Source organism: Amblyomma maculatum, chromosome 4 (genome assembly GCF_055883805.1).
Source record: "Amblyomma maculatum isolate TAMU_Amacu chromosome 4, ASM5588380v1, whole genome shotgun sequence".
NCBI lineage: Eukaryota > Metazoa > Arthropoda > Arachnida > Ixodida > Ixodidae > Amblyomma > Amblyomma maculatum.
The window spans coordinates 100,574,983-100,593,619 of NC_139347.1; the positions used below are offsets into that span (position 1 = coordinate 100,574,983).

Genomic DNA, 18,637 nt, shown 5'->3' on the forward strand with positions numbered 1-18,637 from the left:
TATAAGGATTTATTCATTGTTGCTAGTGGCTCTGGAACGATCCAAAAACTAAAACTTGGCGAGAAATTTGGTGTGGTCGCTTCTTAATTTAATGCGCATCACTTATGAAGTTGATGTTAGTAATAAGAAGGAAGTATTAACACCAGCGAAGCCTGCGAAGTCTGCATAAAGTGTGTACGTTTAGGCTCATTATTTAATAAAAAAAATGAGGAGTGCACGAAACAGGTTTTTCTATGCGACAGGGAAGACGCAGAGTCAAGAAAATTAATATTCGTGTTTGACTTCGTAAATAAATAATATAATTCATTGATGAGCTCCTAAGTCCTGTACAGTTAGTAAAATGCTTAACTGAAAACTAGGAAATGGTCGTACTTCTGAAGTAATCGGACGACGCACCCTTCAGAAGGAAAAATGTTAGGGGTGTTGGTTCATCGTCAATAAAGCAAAGCGCAAAAAACCACAAAAGACGAGGGGACAAACATGTGTAGTACGTCTTTCCTTCTTTTCATTGTGATACTGCAGTATATATATATATATATATTGTGAAAGAAGGCCAGGTCCAGACGGCAAGGTCGTGAAGGTAAGGCAAGGTATGCCGTGTCAGCGTTTAATCTGATGGAGCAAAATCCAAGCGCGCGCCGGAGCCGGCGCCGGAGCCGGCGCCGCGGGACGATGATGATGGTATGTACAAGAGGAAGAAGAAGATCATGGTATGTACAAATGAAAGAAGATCCGTGGAGGGCTCACAATATATATGTGCCGGAACCGCAATAAACATTTGTTGAAAGTAGCGCTCGTCCTGTCTCCTCCTCATCTTTTGTGGTTTTCAGCGCTCTGCTTTATTGACGCAACCTTCTTGTCAAAATTTTACCTGCAGATTTTAATTCACTGCACCTAATTTTATTATAAATAAGTTAAGGAGATGCACTTGATGCTTACTACTGCCATAAAGAGAGATCTGACACATGATCGGGCTTCAACTAAAAATGAATTTAGAATGACAAGATAACTGAATAAACTGCAGGCGAATTAGTTCGTGTTAGATAGTGTTTAAATACTAAACATTTTATACTGAGTTCACAGAATAATGAACTAAATAAACATAAACCTCGTTCAACGTGGAAAATAATCAGCAAAATTTTCTATCCTTTAGTGTGTAATGTTCTGAAGTTTCTTTTGCGATGTAGACAGTTCGCCGTATCACTAGGTGTCGGACTACAGCCGTCATCTACCTCGTTAATGTTCTCCTCTTGAGATCTCAACTTTTGACCATTGAACAGTGGCATCCCCTGAGGCTGCTGATACCCGTCACGCTGTGCTGCTCGATGGGTCTCTTCTTCTCCGTCTCGTCTCCGGCTAATAACCTGCTCATGGCCAAGGAACGCATCAACCTCAACAATCTGGTGAGTTGCCATGGTTGTTAGGTTATCTTAATCACGCGCACCGCATCTGTTTCGTGGACACACTTAGCATGTGCACTAGGAGTAGGGATTCTGCACCTTTGTTTTAATAAGCTCTGTTCTTTCTTTCTTTCTTTCGTCTTAGAACCCACAGCGGTTGCAAAAACAGGGACAGGGACAGGGACAGGGACAGGGACAGGGACAGGGACAGGGACACACACACACACACACACACACACACACACACACACACACACACACACACACACACACACACACACACACACACACACACACACACACACACACACACACACACACACACACACACACACACACACACACACACACACACACACACACACACACACACACACACACACACACACGCACGCACGCACACACACACACACACACACACACACGCACACACGCACACACGCACGCACGCACGCACGCACGCGCGCACGCACACACACACACACACACACACACACACACACACACACACACACACACACACACGCACGCACGCACGCACGCACGCACGCACGCACGCACACACACACGGCTGCGTCTTCTGTCGGGCAGCCCAGAAGCTCCGCCCACCAGTACAGCGTTCTGGAAAATTGCGCCATGTCGGCCTCAAAAGTTATACACAGTGCGCAGTCTGAGCAGTTTTCGTCTAAGTTCCGTAGCTGATCTCTTAAGCAGCTATAAGATGTGTGATGCATTTTCGCTTGCCTGCGGAGAGATCATGTCTGCTAACTGTCAATCACCAATTGCATTCATAATTAATATAAATACTGTATAAGGAGACGTGTAAATAGCAAGAATAATTAAGTTCAATGAAACATATAAATTGTTGGTTAATTCATTAATTTCAAGGAAATACCCTACGAACAGAGCGTGTCCGCACGAATAACCAGCTAATTTGATCGAATTGGGTACCCAGTCTATTTTAAGCAAGACCACCTAGACAGTGACCTCAAAATTTGAATTGACCTCGTCCAATGTCAAGCCCCAGGATCCCCAAAATTTGACCTAGTCAGAATTTAACCAAAGTCGACGTCTAACCTAATTCTAGCATGGCCAATTCAGTACTAACACAAAATAGCGATGGGGAGCTTGATCACAAAAATTTGATTGCGTCATAATTTGACCAAAATTGATGTCTAACCTAATTCAAATAAGGCTATTTCGATTGTAGCCTGCAATCTTGCCTGTCCCGGCATTTGGCCTCCCTGGACCCCCAAAATGTGAATTCGTCCGAATGTGACAAAACTTAGTGTCGAATCTAATTTAATTATGGGCAAGTGAATGGTAACCTGCAAATTTAAGTTGGCTACCCCCAAAACGAGCCCTCTGGACCCCCGAAATTGGACTTCGCCCGAAACGGACCAAAACGTGGTGTTTATACCTAACTTGAGTATGGCCAACTCAGTGGTGACTTGAACACTTGGATGGCCTACTCCCAAAATTCGCTCCCTAGATCTAAAAATTTGACTTCGTCTGGATTTTAACAATAGAAACGCCGACTAAATAACGAAGCATAGAACTCATAAAGCAACTAGGTATGTAACTCGTAATGCTTAAGCATTTATGAATGTGAGCAGACTCAAGTGCACTGATATAATTTTGCTTGTCTATAAATTGACTACACACGAGCGCATTCAGAACCGTGATAACGGATTATTTGCTCGTGCTGTACAGAAGTTCTTCACCTGTCTCGCGATGTTTTCATTGCACAGTCGTGAGACGCAAGCAAACCGCTCTGCTGGAGTAACTAACACTTGTTGCAAATGTTTTTATGAACGCTTTCGTCTGCTTTTGAGCGCATCGAGTTGTGTTTTTGGAAGAACTTCCCGAGCAGCAACTGAGATTGAGCAAACCTCGCCAAGCTGAGTTCTGTCAAATGCTTATCATTCAGGAATATCGCGCTCTATTCGCGAAAAGCATCGTTTGATTCATGCCTCTGTTGTCTGTCCTTGCCATTACCCTGCTTGTGGCGTCATTCGAAAGAACTGCATAATACCCAGAAATGTGGCGCAACAAACACAAACACAAACGAAGAGACACAACACACGCGCACACTATCAACTGTAATATGGATCTGAACACACTTCCTCTTCACCACTCCTCTTCTTCTTCAGATCCATATTACAGTTGGTAGTGTGCGCGTGTGTTGTGTCTTCGCATGTGTTTGTGTTTGTTGCGCCACATTTCTGGGTATTATGCAGCACCAACTAGCCCCTCAAGTCGTTATTTAGAAAGAACTACGCCTTGGCGAAGGATGGTTTGCCACGTCTGCTATAGCAGACGACGGGCTTTGCCTACAAGCACCCTCTGGTCTTCAGATCATGTGACTGCGACGCAACTTCCAGTCAAAGTGGAAGCCCAGGGCATGTCAGCAAATAGTCCGGGACTCGAAAATCGATTATGCTCACTCAGTGGACAACTGCATCTGTGGTAAACACAAGCATGTTGAATGGAAGGACGTGCTCACTGCCATCGTAGGTTCGTTTCCTCGTATTTTTCTGTCTAGGAGTTCTGATTCGTTAGACTAACTCTCGAGCGATTAGACACCATCTGATTGTGTTCGCTTTTATTAAAGATAACCCCTAAAATATGCGGTGACGAGAAACTCCCAGGTAGGTCCGTCACTCAACCGGCACAAGCAGCGCTGATTGCAAAAGGCACTGCGCAAGATATCTCGCAAACATACGCCTTAAGGAGTTGTCCATTGCAGCACATAACATCGATCACCCAGTAGGAGGAAAAGCAAAAAAGGTTCACTGGTCCACTCTGATGAAATTTTATTATGACAAAGGTGCATACGTAAATAACTGGCCGTTGATCGGCATGAAAAAAACATTTCTTTGGGAGGGGGGGGGGGGGGGGGGGGGGGGGCAGGAAACATGCCATTGCAACGTGGAGATAGGGATAACTGCTTCGCACACAAACCATCGTGTGGCTTCATTCACGCGAATGAAAGAATTCAGACAACAGTCGGCAAAGTCAAGAAAATGTTTCTTTTTTTTTAATTTTGCTCTTGACCTGAATTAATACCGTTTCTTGGGCTAGTTGGTTCATATTTCTACTGTGAAAAACTGCGCCGAAATAAACACACCACACACAATCGCCTTTGTCCCGTCTTCTTTCTTGTGGTGTGTTTATTTCGGCGCAGTTTTTCCCAGTACAAATATGAACCAACTAGCCCAAGAAACGGTATTAATGCAGTATCTTTCTTCTACAGTGGGCCCTTTCTTTAGCGCCTTTGTCCCGTCTTCTTTCTTGTGGTGTGTTTATTTCGGCGCAGTTTTTCACAGTACAGACCTGAATTAGCAGTGCAATCATATTCAAGGAGAAAACTATTTACATACACGGTAGAAGAAAACACTACGCTCCTCTTGTGGGAAACGAACATCCGACGCGATATTCGGAAGTCGTTGGTTTGGTTCTCAGTAACGGTCTATTGTTGCTTTCTTTACTTCGTCTTTAAGTAGATCACACTACTAATCCAGGTAAACATAAAAAGTTACAAAAAACAAAAACAAAAACAATCGTCTACGCTTTCCTCGACCTAGTCTAGTGCTGCCTTCTTTAATCAGTGTATCAGGGCGAGAACCCTAATTTTCCCTTTAATTTTCTGCATTCACCAGAGGTAGTCAGAATGCGCTATGGGACGCTTACATGTCAATTTGTTTACTCTGTTTCGCTACGGACTTTACTTGGGAGCCCTCTTTGCCACAGGTATAGGTCGTAAGATTAAACAAAGAATACTTTTTATGCGATCAGTTGTTTGTTCAGATCCAAAAGTAATGCTTTCAAATTTCCTATTTCTGAATCCTTGTGGGTTTCTTTTCTCTTTCCAGGCTGTGTCCGGTCTCTTCGCTCACCTCACTTTTGTGACCACTGCCATAACAATGGCAAACACCATAGCTCCGACTGTGTTCAACATGACTTCTACTCGATGGAAACCAAAGCCATGACCAACCAAATACAGCGGTGGTCGCGCTGTGTCGCTTCGCTCTAGAAATTAAACTTTCCACGAACATTCATATTGTGAGTTTAGAAGCAGACTGCGGCTTATAGTCCTGGCTTAAAGGCATTCAACAATAAAATGAGATTTTTTTTCTTTGAGTAACAATTCTCAGCTCTTCGCACCTGCCGTGTTATTTCTGAACGCTACATTATACTTAGATTTATTTGATATTGTATTCATTTGGGCAATTTATTATTCGTCATTACAAGTCGCACGCTCAGTGTTGAACCACAAAATCATGCTTATAGTGGGCTATTTGACGCTGCAAACACATGAGATAAACTCATGCTGTGATGAAATAATAATTTTTCGCCAAATCGGCCTTTGACAAGATGACCGATGAAGGGCGTACATTTTTTCCTGCCTATATTTTCAACACACGTGTTAAACGTAGGCATACATAAGCAATGATTTACCATAGAGCCTGAGTGAAGAAGAATTGTAGCAATATGGCAAAGCTATATCAAGTGATTTCTTGCTAGTTCATTAATGTTCTGCTATATTCTGCGAAATTGTGGGCCTATTTAGGGAAGGTATAAGCATAGTGTGTGACAGCCATTCAGGGTTCAACTTCGAAAGTTCGAACCAGCTCTTTCAACGTGCGGCAATAAAGAAAGTGCGGGGTTGAACTTTTTTCGTTAACTTGTTTAAATCTGTGCAATGCACTGTCTGCATGCTATCTGCAAATGGGTTACTTTAGCAGGTTTCACGTGCAAGGAATAAATGGAATACTAAAGAAGCGGCTCCATGCTGCTCAGAAAAAAAAAGCGTTCGACTGAAACAGCGTGCATCGCGCATAAATTAACCTATGTAACTGGTAGTTACTCTGATCGCGGTGCCGTTTGGTTCCGAATTAACGATGATTTTCCATTACAGCTGCTCATGCGATGGAAGAGTTCAATTTTCCTTTGCGATGCCATACGAAGGTTTCATGAGTATAAAAAAAATTGGAGTGTATGCTTGTTCAACAACCAGCATGCAAAACCTATTTAGTCAAAATGAGAAAGAAAAATACAAAAATACTGTTGCCGATTTTTCCTACGCCTGAACTCGACGCTTGCTCTGTGATAGACAGCGGACACACACTTTCAAAATGAATGAGAATTCGCTCCGGATGCATAAGGTTTGCTTTGGTTTGCGGTGTTTAACGTCCCAAAGTGACTCGGGCTATGAGGGACGCCGTAGTGAAGAGCTCCTGAATTTTGACCACCTGGGGTTATTTAATGCGCACTGACATCACACAACAGACGGGCACCTAGCTTTTCGCCTCCATAGAAAAGCGGCCACCGAGGACGGGATTAGATCCCGCGTCTATAGGCACAGTAGTCGAGCGCCCTAACCACTGCGCCGTGCCGCACGACCGTGAGGACAATGTATATTTAACGTCACGCAGTAAAAAGGTTAAAACGGGTCTACAAACCTTTGTTTCTCGCAGCTTCTAATGGCTTGTTTTAAACTAGAGACGACATATTTAGGTCGATGTGTGGAAGGTGAAGAGGGTTAAGGGGAGAGAACAGTTTCTTGGGCTGCGTGGGGAGAGCGAAGCAATGCGCAACTAGAATGGGGCTCCCGCGGCAAGAACCCGCAGGATGGATACCGTGGTAAGTGAAAATTAGGACGGCGGCTGAAGAACGCTTAATCTCAGAGTGGCGCTACGAGGAGAAACTGGAGGGCCACAACCATGCAAGCAGAAATATTTGGCGATATCGCTGTAATACATGCCACAGAGGGGCGAGAATGAAAGGCAGAGGACAGGGATGCGGCTGTAAAATGAGTACGGCAGCAGCGGAAGAGGGAAAGGCTCAAACGTAACGTGAAGAATACAGCAGAGGAGTGTGGCGGTGGCGGGGAAGATGGGCTGGATGTTCATTAACGTGCATTGACATCTCTCAGTACACGGATACATTGCGTTTCGCCTTTATCGGAAAGCAACCGCCGCTGCCGGGCTTCAATCAGACATCCGCAGCGGTGCAGTGTGTCAAGAATATCCCGAGTAACGAAAAAAAAAAAAAAACAGGTACTGGTCTTGTAGTCATTATTATGAGGGGAAAAAGCTCTAGTGAGCTTTTGGTGTATTACGAGGGTTGAATTGAAGCCATGGAGGTGGTACAGATAAATTGCAGCTGCTTTACACGTAAAGCTGGAGTGAAAATAGAAAGTGCGACCCTTTAATCCAGAGTATGGCATGCCACTCCTAGTCTATGGTGGGATATTTGGGCGGCTTATTAAAGTGGGGCTTTATATTTGTGGCTATAATAATGTGGTATTTTATGGCTGTATGCTGTGTATAAGTCAGATGATCTCTCTTATGAGTATGTTTGAGATAATTCGGGTACAAAGTTGTCAGGGATTAAGCGATTAGCTGACCACATATACGCGAACGTGAGGAATTCCTGACAGGAGCCATTACCGCGGTCGCATCGTATCTTTCAATACGGAAAACAGTGATGTCCAAAACTTCCCATGCAAAGTTTTCTCATTTTTTTCTCAGAAGAGGAACTGGAAATGATTGTCTCTCCATAGAGCAAAACTGAAATACCCGATGAGCTGCTCTAAACTTTCGCATTGCCAACTATCGGAATCGTCGGCCAGTATTTTTCAGTGAAATCAATAGCAATAGGAACTTTTCTTTCAATCTGGCCCTTTGAAATACTGATTAGATGAAAACACTTGTATGGCCAATTCTTATAGGGGCTTATTGGCCTTCATATTCATTGATTTCGTAGCCCTGCAGTGGCGCAGTGGTTAATGCAGTCGATACGGGTGTACCCGGTTCGATCTCGGCCGTAGTAACCACGCTTCGATGGTGACGAAATACAAGGCTCCCGTGTACTATGTGAAGTAAGTGCGCGCTAAGAACCCCAGTTGGTGGAAAATATCCGGAGCCCTCCACTATAGGGTACCTTACATCCTGAATATCTCTGGGAGGTTAAACCAAGCCATTTTTATTTGAGTTTATATTACCATTCCCTTTGTTCTTTGTGAAAGAAAGCGCTTCACTGAAAATAATTAACGATAAGGATAGCCGGACACATTTCCGCAAATTGCACAGAGCCCGTGCACATTACATTTTGTATCAGCGGAATTGAAAATAAGTCTTATTCCACGTATTTTCTTGAAGGTTACGTTAAAATGTGTGTGGCGAAGGCGTGCTCCGTTCTTGTCGCCACAAATGCATTAGGCCATCTGCTCTCCATGTATGCAGTCTCTGACCCTGTGTGACGAAGCATATGCGCTTGCCCTACATTTTGACTGGCGAGATAATTTAGGCGGCGGCGAGTGTGGTTCCCGGTACTGCTGTAAATGAGTTAGAAAGCCGCAACCTGGGCATCCTGGACAAGGCTGTTAAGTGGACCGCTCGTTTTCATGAAACGTATGCGGAATCAATGCTTGGGGGTATTTTTTTTTATTAAAGATGCGTCGGTTTCACTGCTGGAAAGCTGCGAAACCCAGCTTGCACGTCCGGAAGCTCGCGATCCACATACTGCTGCAGCCTACCTTGGAGGATTTTCAACGTCACCTTGCTAACGTGCGAAATAAGCGCGATCGTGCGGTAGTTGGAACAATCTTTGGCACTGCCTTTCTTTGGAATGGGGATGTAAACTGACCTCCTCCAATCCTGTGGCCACTGCAGGGTTGCCCAAATTTGCTGACAACCCTGGAGTGGCCACAGGATTGGAGGAGATCAGTTTACATCCCCATTCCAAAGAAAGGCAGTGCCAAAGATTGTTCCAACTACCGCACGATCGCGCTTATTTCGCATGCTAGCAAGGTGACGTTGAAAATCCTCCAAGGTAGGCTGCAGCAGTATGTGGATCGCGAGCTTCCGGACGTGCAAGCTGGGTTTCGCAAGGGCAGAGGAACTAGAGACCAGATTGCCAACCTTCGCTGGATCATAGAAAAAGCAGGAGAGTTCCAGAAACCCATCTACTTCTGCTTTATTGATTATGCGAAAGCGTTTGACTGCGTAGATCGCAGCGGACTGTGGCAAGCTCTCCAAGAGATGGGAGTTCCAATTCACCTCATCTGTCTCCTCAGGAACCTGTATGAAGGGCAAGAGGCCACAGTCAGAACTGGGCATGGTCTTACTGATTGGTTTCTGATTGACTAAGGAGTGAGACAAGGCTGCATACTGTCGCCCTGCCTATCTAACCTATATGCTGAGTGCATCATGAGGAAGGCCGGTCTGGACGAGTTTTCAGCTGGAGTGAAGATTGCTGGAAAACGTATCAACAACCTGAGATATACGGATGATACCACTTTAATGGTAGAAAGTGAAGTGGAACTCAAGAGTCTTCTGATGTGCGTACGAGAAGAGAGCGAGAAGTTTGGGCTTAAACTGAACATTAAAAAGACAAAGATCATGGCGTCTTGCCCTATCAAGTCTAGGAGCATCAAGGGACAAGAAGTGGAAGCTGTGACAAATTTTCTCTTCTTGGGCTCCAAGATTACCCCGGAAGGAGACTGCAGCCATGAAATTAGGAGACGCCTGCTTCCGGGAAAGAGAGCCATGGCTAGCCTTGACCGCAAAGTAAAGAGCAGAGGCATTACACTGCCAACCAAGATCCGTATAACTCGTGCTATGGTCTTTCCAGTTGTGATGTATGGATGCGAGAGTTGGACTGTGAAGAAGGCTGACCGCCGAAGAATTGACGCGTTTGAATTGTGGTGCTGGCGGAGACTCTTGAGTGTTCCTTGGACTGCCAGAAGATCAAATCAGTCGATATTGTCGACCATAAACCCTGACTGCTCATTGGAGGGTCAAATTCTAAAGTTAAAGCTCAGCTACATTGGTCATCTGATGAGAAGAGAGGAGTCGCTGGAGTAAGATTTGATGTTTGGAAAGGTTGAGGGTCACTGGAGAAGGGGTAAGCAGTGAACGCGATTGTTGGTGGCATCCTCAAGGCGCTGCAGAGGAAGTTATGTGATGTTAGGAAAATAGTGAGAGACCGGAAAACGTGGCGTGATATAGTCTATAGGATCACGTACGAAGAGTCGCACACGACTGAACGACTGAACTTAACTGAACTGAACTGAACGAGGAATCAATGCTTGGGGGTAATCTTTTATTAAAGATGCGTCGGTTTCACAGCTGGAAAACATTTAGTGTGCTTGCAAGGCCGGCACTATAATGCGCGCTTTTAGAAACTTTTGCAAGCCACATAACGAACTTTCCAGACAAGGTAGTACATATGTAGCTGAGTATCGCTATCTGGTTTCATGCCTCCGACCCCAAAATAACGTTAGTATTGAACGTGACAGGTAAGGGGGAACTTCATGCGTAATGCTTTTAACACTGATGCCGGCCATGCATTAAATCAGAATGCTCGATCGCTGGTCTACTAGCGGCGATATGTGTACGTGCTTTGCGAGACAACCACTCTCCCCTGGAAATACAGGTTGCCGCTCCAGTGCAGGTGTCTTACAAGATGACCTTGGTTTGCGCAACGGTAGCAGAATCTAATCGAAAATCCCCGTTAAAATGCTGGATATTGATAAGCCCAGCATAGAAATTGTCGCCTTGTCGCGCATTCAAATTAAAATTGATTGCAAGTGTGTGTAAATTCTAACGCTGACATCGATAATTTTCGCATCAAATTGAGGTCTTACAAATAAACCCTTAAAGCCGGTGCTTGCATCGCACCACAGGCTCTTTTCAACCACTAATCGCGGTCACATTTAATTTATAACCCTTATCATTGAGACACCGTTAAACGCACATTTGTTGAAAAGTGAGGTTCGTAAAGTTGTGTGCAGTGTGCAGATGAAGCAGCTTGACAACAACACCCCTCTAGCATCTACGCTGCTATATTCAGTGAAAGAGCACTGAGCAAGGGTTGATGGGGAATCAGTTCGCAAGCTGGCCAACGTTTCGACAAGTGGACTTGTCGGAGCGGTGGCTCGGCTTGCGAACTGGTTCTCCCCCTCAACCCTTGTCAGTGCTCTTTTATAACGTGTAGCCACATTGCTGTGTTCAGTGACGTATTGTGTGACCTCGACAACCGTTATAAGCGAGTTCCCGAACTATAGATAATGTCGCGTGGCTCGATAAACAGCATTTCTGCAATTTCGAGGCAGTACGAATAAAAACAAATTTGGCAGCAGTGGGATTCGAACCCACGCCCCCGAAGAGACTGGTGCCTTAAACCAGCGCCTTAGACCGCTAGGCCACGCTACTTTTTTTTTTTTTTTTAAACACAGAATGACGCAGTCTGGCACTGACGTCCAAATTAGGAAGGCTAGTCTTGAATTTATTTTAAACCAAAAAGCTTAAAAGTTTGTGGCAGCGGTGGGATTCGAACCCATGCCCCCGAAGAGACTGGTGCCTTAAACCAGTGCCTTAGACCGCTCGGCCACGCTACCCTTTTTTTTTTTTCTTTATTGCCGGTCATCACCAACACAAAACAAAACCAACAAAAACACGCTACTAACAGAATGCTCACAGCAGAGCGGTTACCACAAGCATGACACTTAATACAGAAGCCGGCAGGCTCATACGAGTTGCCTTTGTCAAGTTAAAATTCCTTCAGCTCGCAAAGTGGTTCGACTCTTGAAATCCAGTCTGGCACAGTGGTCTTCAATTTGTGCATTTCAACCAATGCGTGTATACTCTCACGAAAGTAGAGCCTTGCAGGGCGGGCGTCAGGGTCACAGTGAAAACCCGCCATTCTGGATCGCCATAGACTGTGCAGGCCTATTAGCATAACCGTATCAAGTGGAATCCCATCATTATTTTCAGTTGGCAGGAATCTAATCCCGTATGAGTCTAATGGTAATTCTTTTTTAACAGTTCGTTGCAGCACATCCCAAAAATAGACGCCCTCCGAATCTTTGCTGTGTTTGTATGGGCATCAAGCTGGGAAAGATGTAGTCGGGATAACCTGTTCCGGCCAATTAAAGACGGAGGTCTCGGGCTTGCTCACTTATTTGTGCGCCAGCTTGTAAACAGATTTATTTTCTTTCGCGACGTTACCGACCCCTTTTTGCGCACTGTGTGCCAAGTGAGGCTCGCGCGGGCGTTGCCCAATTTCGTTGTTGCTACGGAAAGCATGCCAGGGCGTCTTTCTAGTTTTTTCAAAGAGGTTGTCAGCAGTGTTCGGATTCTATCAGCTCGCTTCTTGACAGAATACTTAAGTTCAGTGAAAAAGAAGAACCTGTATAAAGCTGTTTGTGACGACTTCTTCTCTGTTCCTGTGTACTGAGCCTTGTATAGCGGCCGCCTAGGTCAAGACGTACTGAAGCGTGTCAAAAGAATGCCAGTTTCTCCTGGGGTAAAGACGTTTTTCTTTGAGTTACATACAGGAACATTATCGGTACAAACGCTTTTTGAAAGCAAGCGCTTTTATCTGCCATGGGGTTCGCTTTGCTTAATATGTAAACAGCCAGAGACAATGGACCATGTATTTCTGCTCGGCCACGCTACCCACAGAATGACGCAGTCTGGACTGACGTCCGAATTAGGAAGGCTAGTATTGAATTTATTTTAAATAAAAAAGCTTAAAGGGTTATGGCAGCGGTGGGATTCGAACTCACGCCCCCGAAGAGACTGGTGCCTTAAACCAGCGCCTTAGACCACTCGGCCACGCTACCTTTTTTTTTTTTCTTTATTTCCTGGCTTTGGTTCATACCATTTCACAAGAACACAACACGAATAACACAAAACAAAGTACATATTGGAAGGTCATCATCAGCCAATGTCAGGCTGGCTTCGTCTCAGTACATTAAAACTCCCGCAACGACAGCAAAGGCTCTACCCTTGAGAGCCATTCGGGAGGTTCAGCAGCCACTTTCTGTATGGCAATAAACCAATTCACACTTTCTCGAAAGTATATTCTAGCGGGTCGAGCATCCCTGTCGCAGTGATAGCCCGCCATTCTGGAGCGCCATATAGAGTGGAGGCCCATGAGCATGATTAAATCATACGGAACGCCATCTTCATTATCAATGCTTAAATACCGGATGCCGTGGGAGTCTAGTGGAAATTCTTTCTTTATCGTACGTTGCAAAACATCCCAGAAATAAACCCCTTCCCAACAATGCAAAAAAACATGGTCTATTGTTTCCGGCTGCTTGCAGATTAAACAGTGCGCCCCCCACGGTAAAAAAAATCCCTTTCCTCCAAAAACTTCTTTACTGATAATGTTCCGGTGTGTAATTTAAAGAAAAATGTCTTAGCTCCTGGCGACACCTGCATTTTCTTTACTCTCTTCAAGACATCTCTGCCCGGACCTCCACTGTATAAGGTTCTGTACAAGGGTTGTGGCAAAACAATGTCACATAAATCGCGATACAGCTTTTTTCGTTTTACAGTGGACAAATATTCATTAGAAAAACGCACTGAAAGAAATCTTACACTAGCGACGACCTCCCTGTAATAACCAAAAATCCCACCCGTAGCTTCTTCGGTGGAGACAACAAACTCCGGCAGTAGGCGCCGTAGCCTAACTTGGCAGACGGTGCGTAAGAAAGGGTCCGAAGCATCCCGAAAAAACAAAAACCGGTTGACCACCTGCCGTAAAAACAGATGGCCGAGTCCCAAACCGCCGTCTTTTACCCGACGGAACAAATTCGTCCTGCTGCAGCGTTCCCATTTACCTGCCCAAACAAAAACGGCGAAAATCCTGTGTGTAGGGTGTGGCCCTGGCGTACCGTAACTGCACGACGAGAGTGATTATTAATAAGAGTCTGGGAGCCCCCATTCGACTGCAGCGTTCGGTGCGACAGGGCTGTCCTATGCCCTCTTTTGTTCTGCATTTATATTGAAACATTGTGCATGAAACTTATGAATAATGTCAACATTAGTGCGTTTAGGTTACAAGCAGCCGAAGTGAAGCTGCTCGCGTATGCAGACGACATCGTTATTTTTACGGTTGACCAGGAGAGTATCACCGAGGCTGTCAAATGTATCCGTGAGTTCTCTCAAGTTACCGGTAGCGGGGTGAACTGGGCCAAGTACCTTGGGCTCTGGCATGGACAGTGGCCGTCGAAACCAGATCGCTTTGCCAATGTTACGTGGAGACACACCGACCAAGTACTTGGGCGTCGAGCTGGATGCCTACCGCGAAAGCGAGCATTATTGGAAAGGGCAAATGACCGAACTACGGGAGAGAGCCGAGAAGTGGAAAGGCGCCAACATGTCGATTTTCGCCAGAGCTACTGTATGCAATCTTTTTTTTATCAGCAAACTTTGGTTCGCAATGCAAGTTTTGAGTTGTTCGCGCGTAAACGTACAGAAGTTACACAGGATTTTCTCGGCCACGCTACCCACAGAATGACGCAGTCTGGACTGACGTCCGAATTAGGAAGGCTAGTATTGAATTTATTTTAGATAAAAAAAGCTTAAAGGGTTATGGCAGCGGTGGGATTCCAACTCACGCCCCCCAGAAGAGACTGGTGCCTTAAATTAGCGCCTTAGACCGCTCGGCCACGCTACCCACGGAATGAGGCAGTCTGGACTGACGTCCGAATTAGGAAGGCTAGTACTGCATTTATTTTAAATAAAAAAAGCTTAAAAGGTTATGGCAGCGGTGGGATTCGAACCTATGCCCCCGAAGAAACTGGTGCCTTAAACCAGCGCCTTAGACCGCTCGGCCACGCTACCCACAGAATGACGCAGTCTGGACTGACGTCCGAATTAGGAAGGCTAGTATTGAATTTATTTTAAATAAAAAAGCTTAAAAGGTTATGGCAGCGGTGGGATTCGAACCTATGCCCCCGAAGAAACTGGTGCCTTAAATTAGCGCCTTAGACCGCTCGGCCACGCTACCCACGGAATGACGCAGTCTGGACTGACGTCCGAATTAGGAAGGCTAGTATTGCATTTATTTTAAATAAAAAAGCTTAAAAGGTTATGGCAGCGGTGGGATTCGAACCTATGCCCCCGAAGAAACTGGTGCCTTAAACCAGCGCCTTAGACCGCTCGGCCACGCTACCCACAGAATGACGCAGTCTGGATCGTCCGAATTAGGAAGGCTAGTATTGAATTTATTTTAGATAAAAAAAGCTTAAAGGGTTATGGCAGCGGTGGGATTCCAACTCACGCCCCCGAAGAGACTGGTGCCTTAAACCAGCGCCTTAGACCGCTCGGCCACGCTACCCACGGAATGACGCAGTCTGGACTGACGTCCGAATTAGGAAGGCTAGTATTGAATTTATTTTAGATGAGAAAAAGCTTAAAGGGTTATGGCAGAGGTGGGAATCGAACCCACGCCCCCGAAGAGACTGGTGCCTTAAATTAGCGCCTTAGACCACTCGGCCACGCTACTTTTTTTTTTTTCTTTATTGCCTGGCTTTGCCACAAATACACCGCACTGGAACTCAAAACAACAGGAACAAAGGAATAATATATGTACACAAAGGTAGTTAGCGTTGCCTAACACCCACTGAGGGGCAGGCATTGTCATTTTAAAATCCCTTGAGCACCGTCAAAGGTTCCAGCTTTGACAGCCACTCAGGAGCACATGGTTGCAATTTAAGCACGTCGAGCCATCGCTGCACACTTTCACGGAAATACATGCGGGCTGGCCGTGCATCTGGATCGCAGTGATAACCAGCCATTCGTGCGCGCCATATACTGTGAAGGCACATTAACATAACCTGGTCTACAGGCATATCATCGTGGTTATCCAATGGCAAATACCTAATGCCATGGGAATCAAGTGGCAACTGTTTTTTTTTTTTTTTTTTATTGTCCTTTGCAGAACATCCCACAAATATACCCCCTCCCAGCAATGCAAAAACACGTGATCTATTGTCTCTGGCTGTTTGCAGATGAGACATTGGGCCCCCCACGGTAGGAACATACCCTTCTCCTCCATAAATGATTTTACGCTCAAAGTACCGGTATGTAGCATAAAGAAAAACGTTTTAGCTCCCGGAGCAACTTGCATTTTCTTTACTCGTTTTAATACATTACTTCCTGTGCCTCCATAGTATAAAGCTCGGTACAGGGCACCGGGAACACCACTTCACAAACATCCTTGTATAATGATCTCCTGTTAACATTACTTAAATACTCTTTCGAAAAACGTGCGCTTAAGAATTTCACGCTCAAAACAATTTCCCTAAAGAATCCAAAAAGAGAACCCGGCATACATTGAGTATAAACTACGAAATCAGGCAACGCTCGACCAAGTCTTTGTTGACACACTGTGCGCAGGAATGGATCGCTGGGATCCCTAAAAAACATAAACCGGTTGACAATCTGTCGCACAAACAAATGACCCAGACCAAGCCCCCCATGCTTCACCTGCCGGAACAAATTTGTCCGACTGCACCTCTCCCAACACGAGGCCCAAACAAACACCGCAAAAACTCTATGCAATTTTTGCACATTTACACGGGAGCAATGCAACACTTGCATAACATACCATAACTTACTAATTAAAAACAGGTTGCAAACTGCGGCTCTTGCAAATATTGATAATTGAGCGCATTTCCATTTCTCCGCTTTTTCACTGGTTTCTTTTACTTGCTCTAGCCAATATGGCTCGCTTTCCTTGTAAAATTTCAAGGGCACACCCAAGTACTTTGCAGGCGTTGTAACCCACGACAGATTAGCGAAAGTGTCGGGGGTCAGCTGCCAGTCTCCGTGCCAAAATCCCAGGCACTTACCCCAGTTAACTTTACTCCCTGTGACTTTGCTAAAATGTTTTACCACATCCACTGTCCTCTTTATACTCTCCTTATTTACACAAAAAACCGCAACGTCGTCTGCGTAAGCCAGCAATTTGACTTCTGACTCCTGCAGTCGAAAACCATCAATGTCATTGTTTTGTAGGATGCTTAAACACAACGTTTCAATATAAATGCCGAACAAAAGAGGGCTGAGGGGGCAACCTTGGCGCACCGAACGTCGTACGTTGATGGGGGCCCCCAGTGACTTATTGACAATTAATCTCGTAGTGCAGTTACGGTACGCCAAAGCCACTCCCTCTCGAATAACAGAGCCGACATTAACATAGTCTAATATACTGAACAGAATAGTATGTGCCACACAATCAAAAGCTTTCTCCAAGTCCAACTGCAGTAACGCAACACATGCATGAGTTGCATCGCAGCATTCGAGCACACTCCGCGCTTTGTGAATGTTCTGAAAGATAGATCGCCCTTTGATACCGCACGTTTGGTGAGGGCCCACTAGTTCGCATATAACCGTTTGTAGTCTGCCAGCAAGCACCTTCATATAAATCTTGTAATCAACGTTTGTCAGAGCAATGGGCCTGTAAGACGACAACTGCCTAAGCTTATCTGGTTGGTCAGTTTTCGGAATAAGTACTGTGTGCGACGATCCGAAAGACGCAGGCAGTGCCTTCAGTTCATACGCTTCATTAAATAAGGCACACAACAAAGGAGATAGCTGTTCCTTGAACGCTTTATAAAAAGCCGCACTCAGGCCATCAGGCCCGGGTAATTTCCCTGGGTTTAAATTTTCTATTGCCTGCTGCACTTCTTTTTCGCTTATTGGCCGCTCCAGTCTTTCTTTTTGTTCCTCGTCAATTTTTGGCATCGCGTCAAGAAAGGATTCTTTAAAACGGTCCAAATAAACCTCTCGGGACGAAAATAGATCTTCATAATACTCCCGGAAAGCTTTCGCGATTCCTTCGTTATCGGTTTCTGTGCGTCCTGCCCAATCTACCTCTGCCACGTGATTTCGCCTTGCATTTGCTTTTTCTATTCCCAACGATCTTTTTGTAGGCATCTCATCCATGGCCAATTTTTCCGCTCTTGCACGCACTAACGCTCCTTGGTATCTGTCTTCTTCTATCAAGTTAATTTGTTCTTTTATTTTTCGAATATCCTCTATCCATCTGCCGGGTGCCTTACATTCCTGTTCGTGTAGTTTTGCAAGCAAAGCCTTAAGCTGGGTTTCTGTAATTTTCTTCTCGTACACCAGGCAACTTGATCTGTCAATGGCTTTAATTTTAATCTGTTCCTTGCACAACTCCCACTGTTTCCAGATTTCGAGCAAAGTCCCTGGCCTCACTTTAATCAATTCATCCAATACCACGCGTCTAAAGGCATCATCATTAAGCAATTTATTGTTCAATTTCCATAACTCCCAGCTAAATGCATTTCTTCGTTTTTTGGTGCCGAATAAGCATTGCACCAAACAGTGATCCGTGAATGTCATAGGCACAACTCGGTATTCATTGCATGAATGAATCAAATCCAGCGACGCGTAAATTCTGTC

At 45.1% G+C, this 18,637-nt stretch overlaps 1 protein-coding gene and 5 non-coding genes across 6 annotated transcripts in view; 1 reads left to right on the forward strand and 5 right to left on the reverse strand.

Moving 5' to 3' along the window:
* Positions 1–5,392, forward strand: part of LOC146191832 (Na(+)/dicarboxylate cotransporter 3-like) — a 30,982-nt gene extending 25,590 nt beyond the window's left edge. The window contains exons 11-12 of the mRNA XM_084600381.1: positions 1,281–1,403; positions 5,276–5,392. Of these exons, the coding sequence (XP_084456507.1) occupies positions 1,281–1,403; positions 5,276–5,392 (240 nt within the window). The remainder of the gene's footprint in view (positions 1–1,280; positions 1,404–5,275) is intronic.
* A 6,149-nt stretch (positions 5,393–11,541) lies between these two features.
* Positions 11,542–11,623, reverse strand: TRNAL-AAG (transfer RNA leucine (anticodon AAG)). Its single transcript has one exon. It is a non-coding gene; the product is annotated as a tRNA-Leu (tRNA).
* A 103-nt stretch (positions 11,624–11,726) lies between these two features.
* Positions 11,727–11,808, reverse strand: TRNAL-AAG (transfer RNA leucine (anticodon AAG)). The gene has a single exon. It is a non-coding gene; the product is annotated as a tRNA-Leu (tRNA).
* Positions 11,809–12,953: 1,145 nt separating this feature from the next.
* On the reverse strand, positions 12,954–13,035 carry TRNAL-AAG (transfer RNA leucine (anticodon AAG)). Its single transcript has one exon. It is a non-coding gene; the product is annotated as a tRNA-Leu (tRNA).
* A 1,929-nt stretch (positions 13,036–14,964) lies between these two features.
* TRNAL-AAG (transfer RNA leucine (anticodon AAG)) lies at positions 14,965–15,046 on the reverse strand. The gene has a single exon. It is a non-coding gene; the product is annotated as a tRNA-Leu (tRNA).
* Positions 15,047–15,296: 250 nt separating this feature from the next.
* TRNAL-AAG (transfer RNA leucine (anticodon AAG)) lies at positions 15,297–15,378 on the reverse strand. Its single transcript has one exon. It is a non-coding gene; the product is annotated as a tRNA-Leu (tRNA).
* Between the last annotated feature and the right edge of the window lie 3,259 nt (positions 15,379–18,637).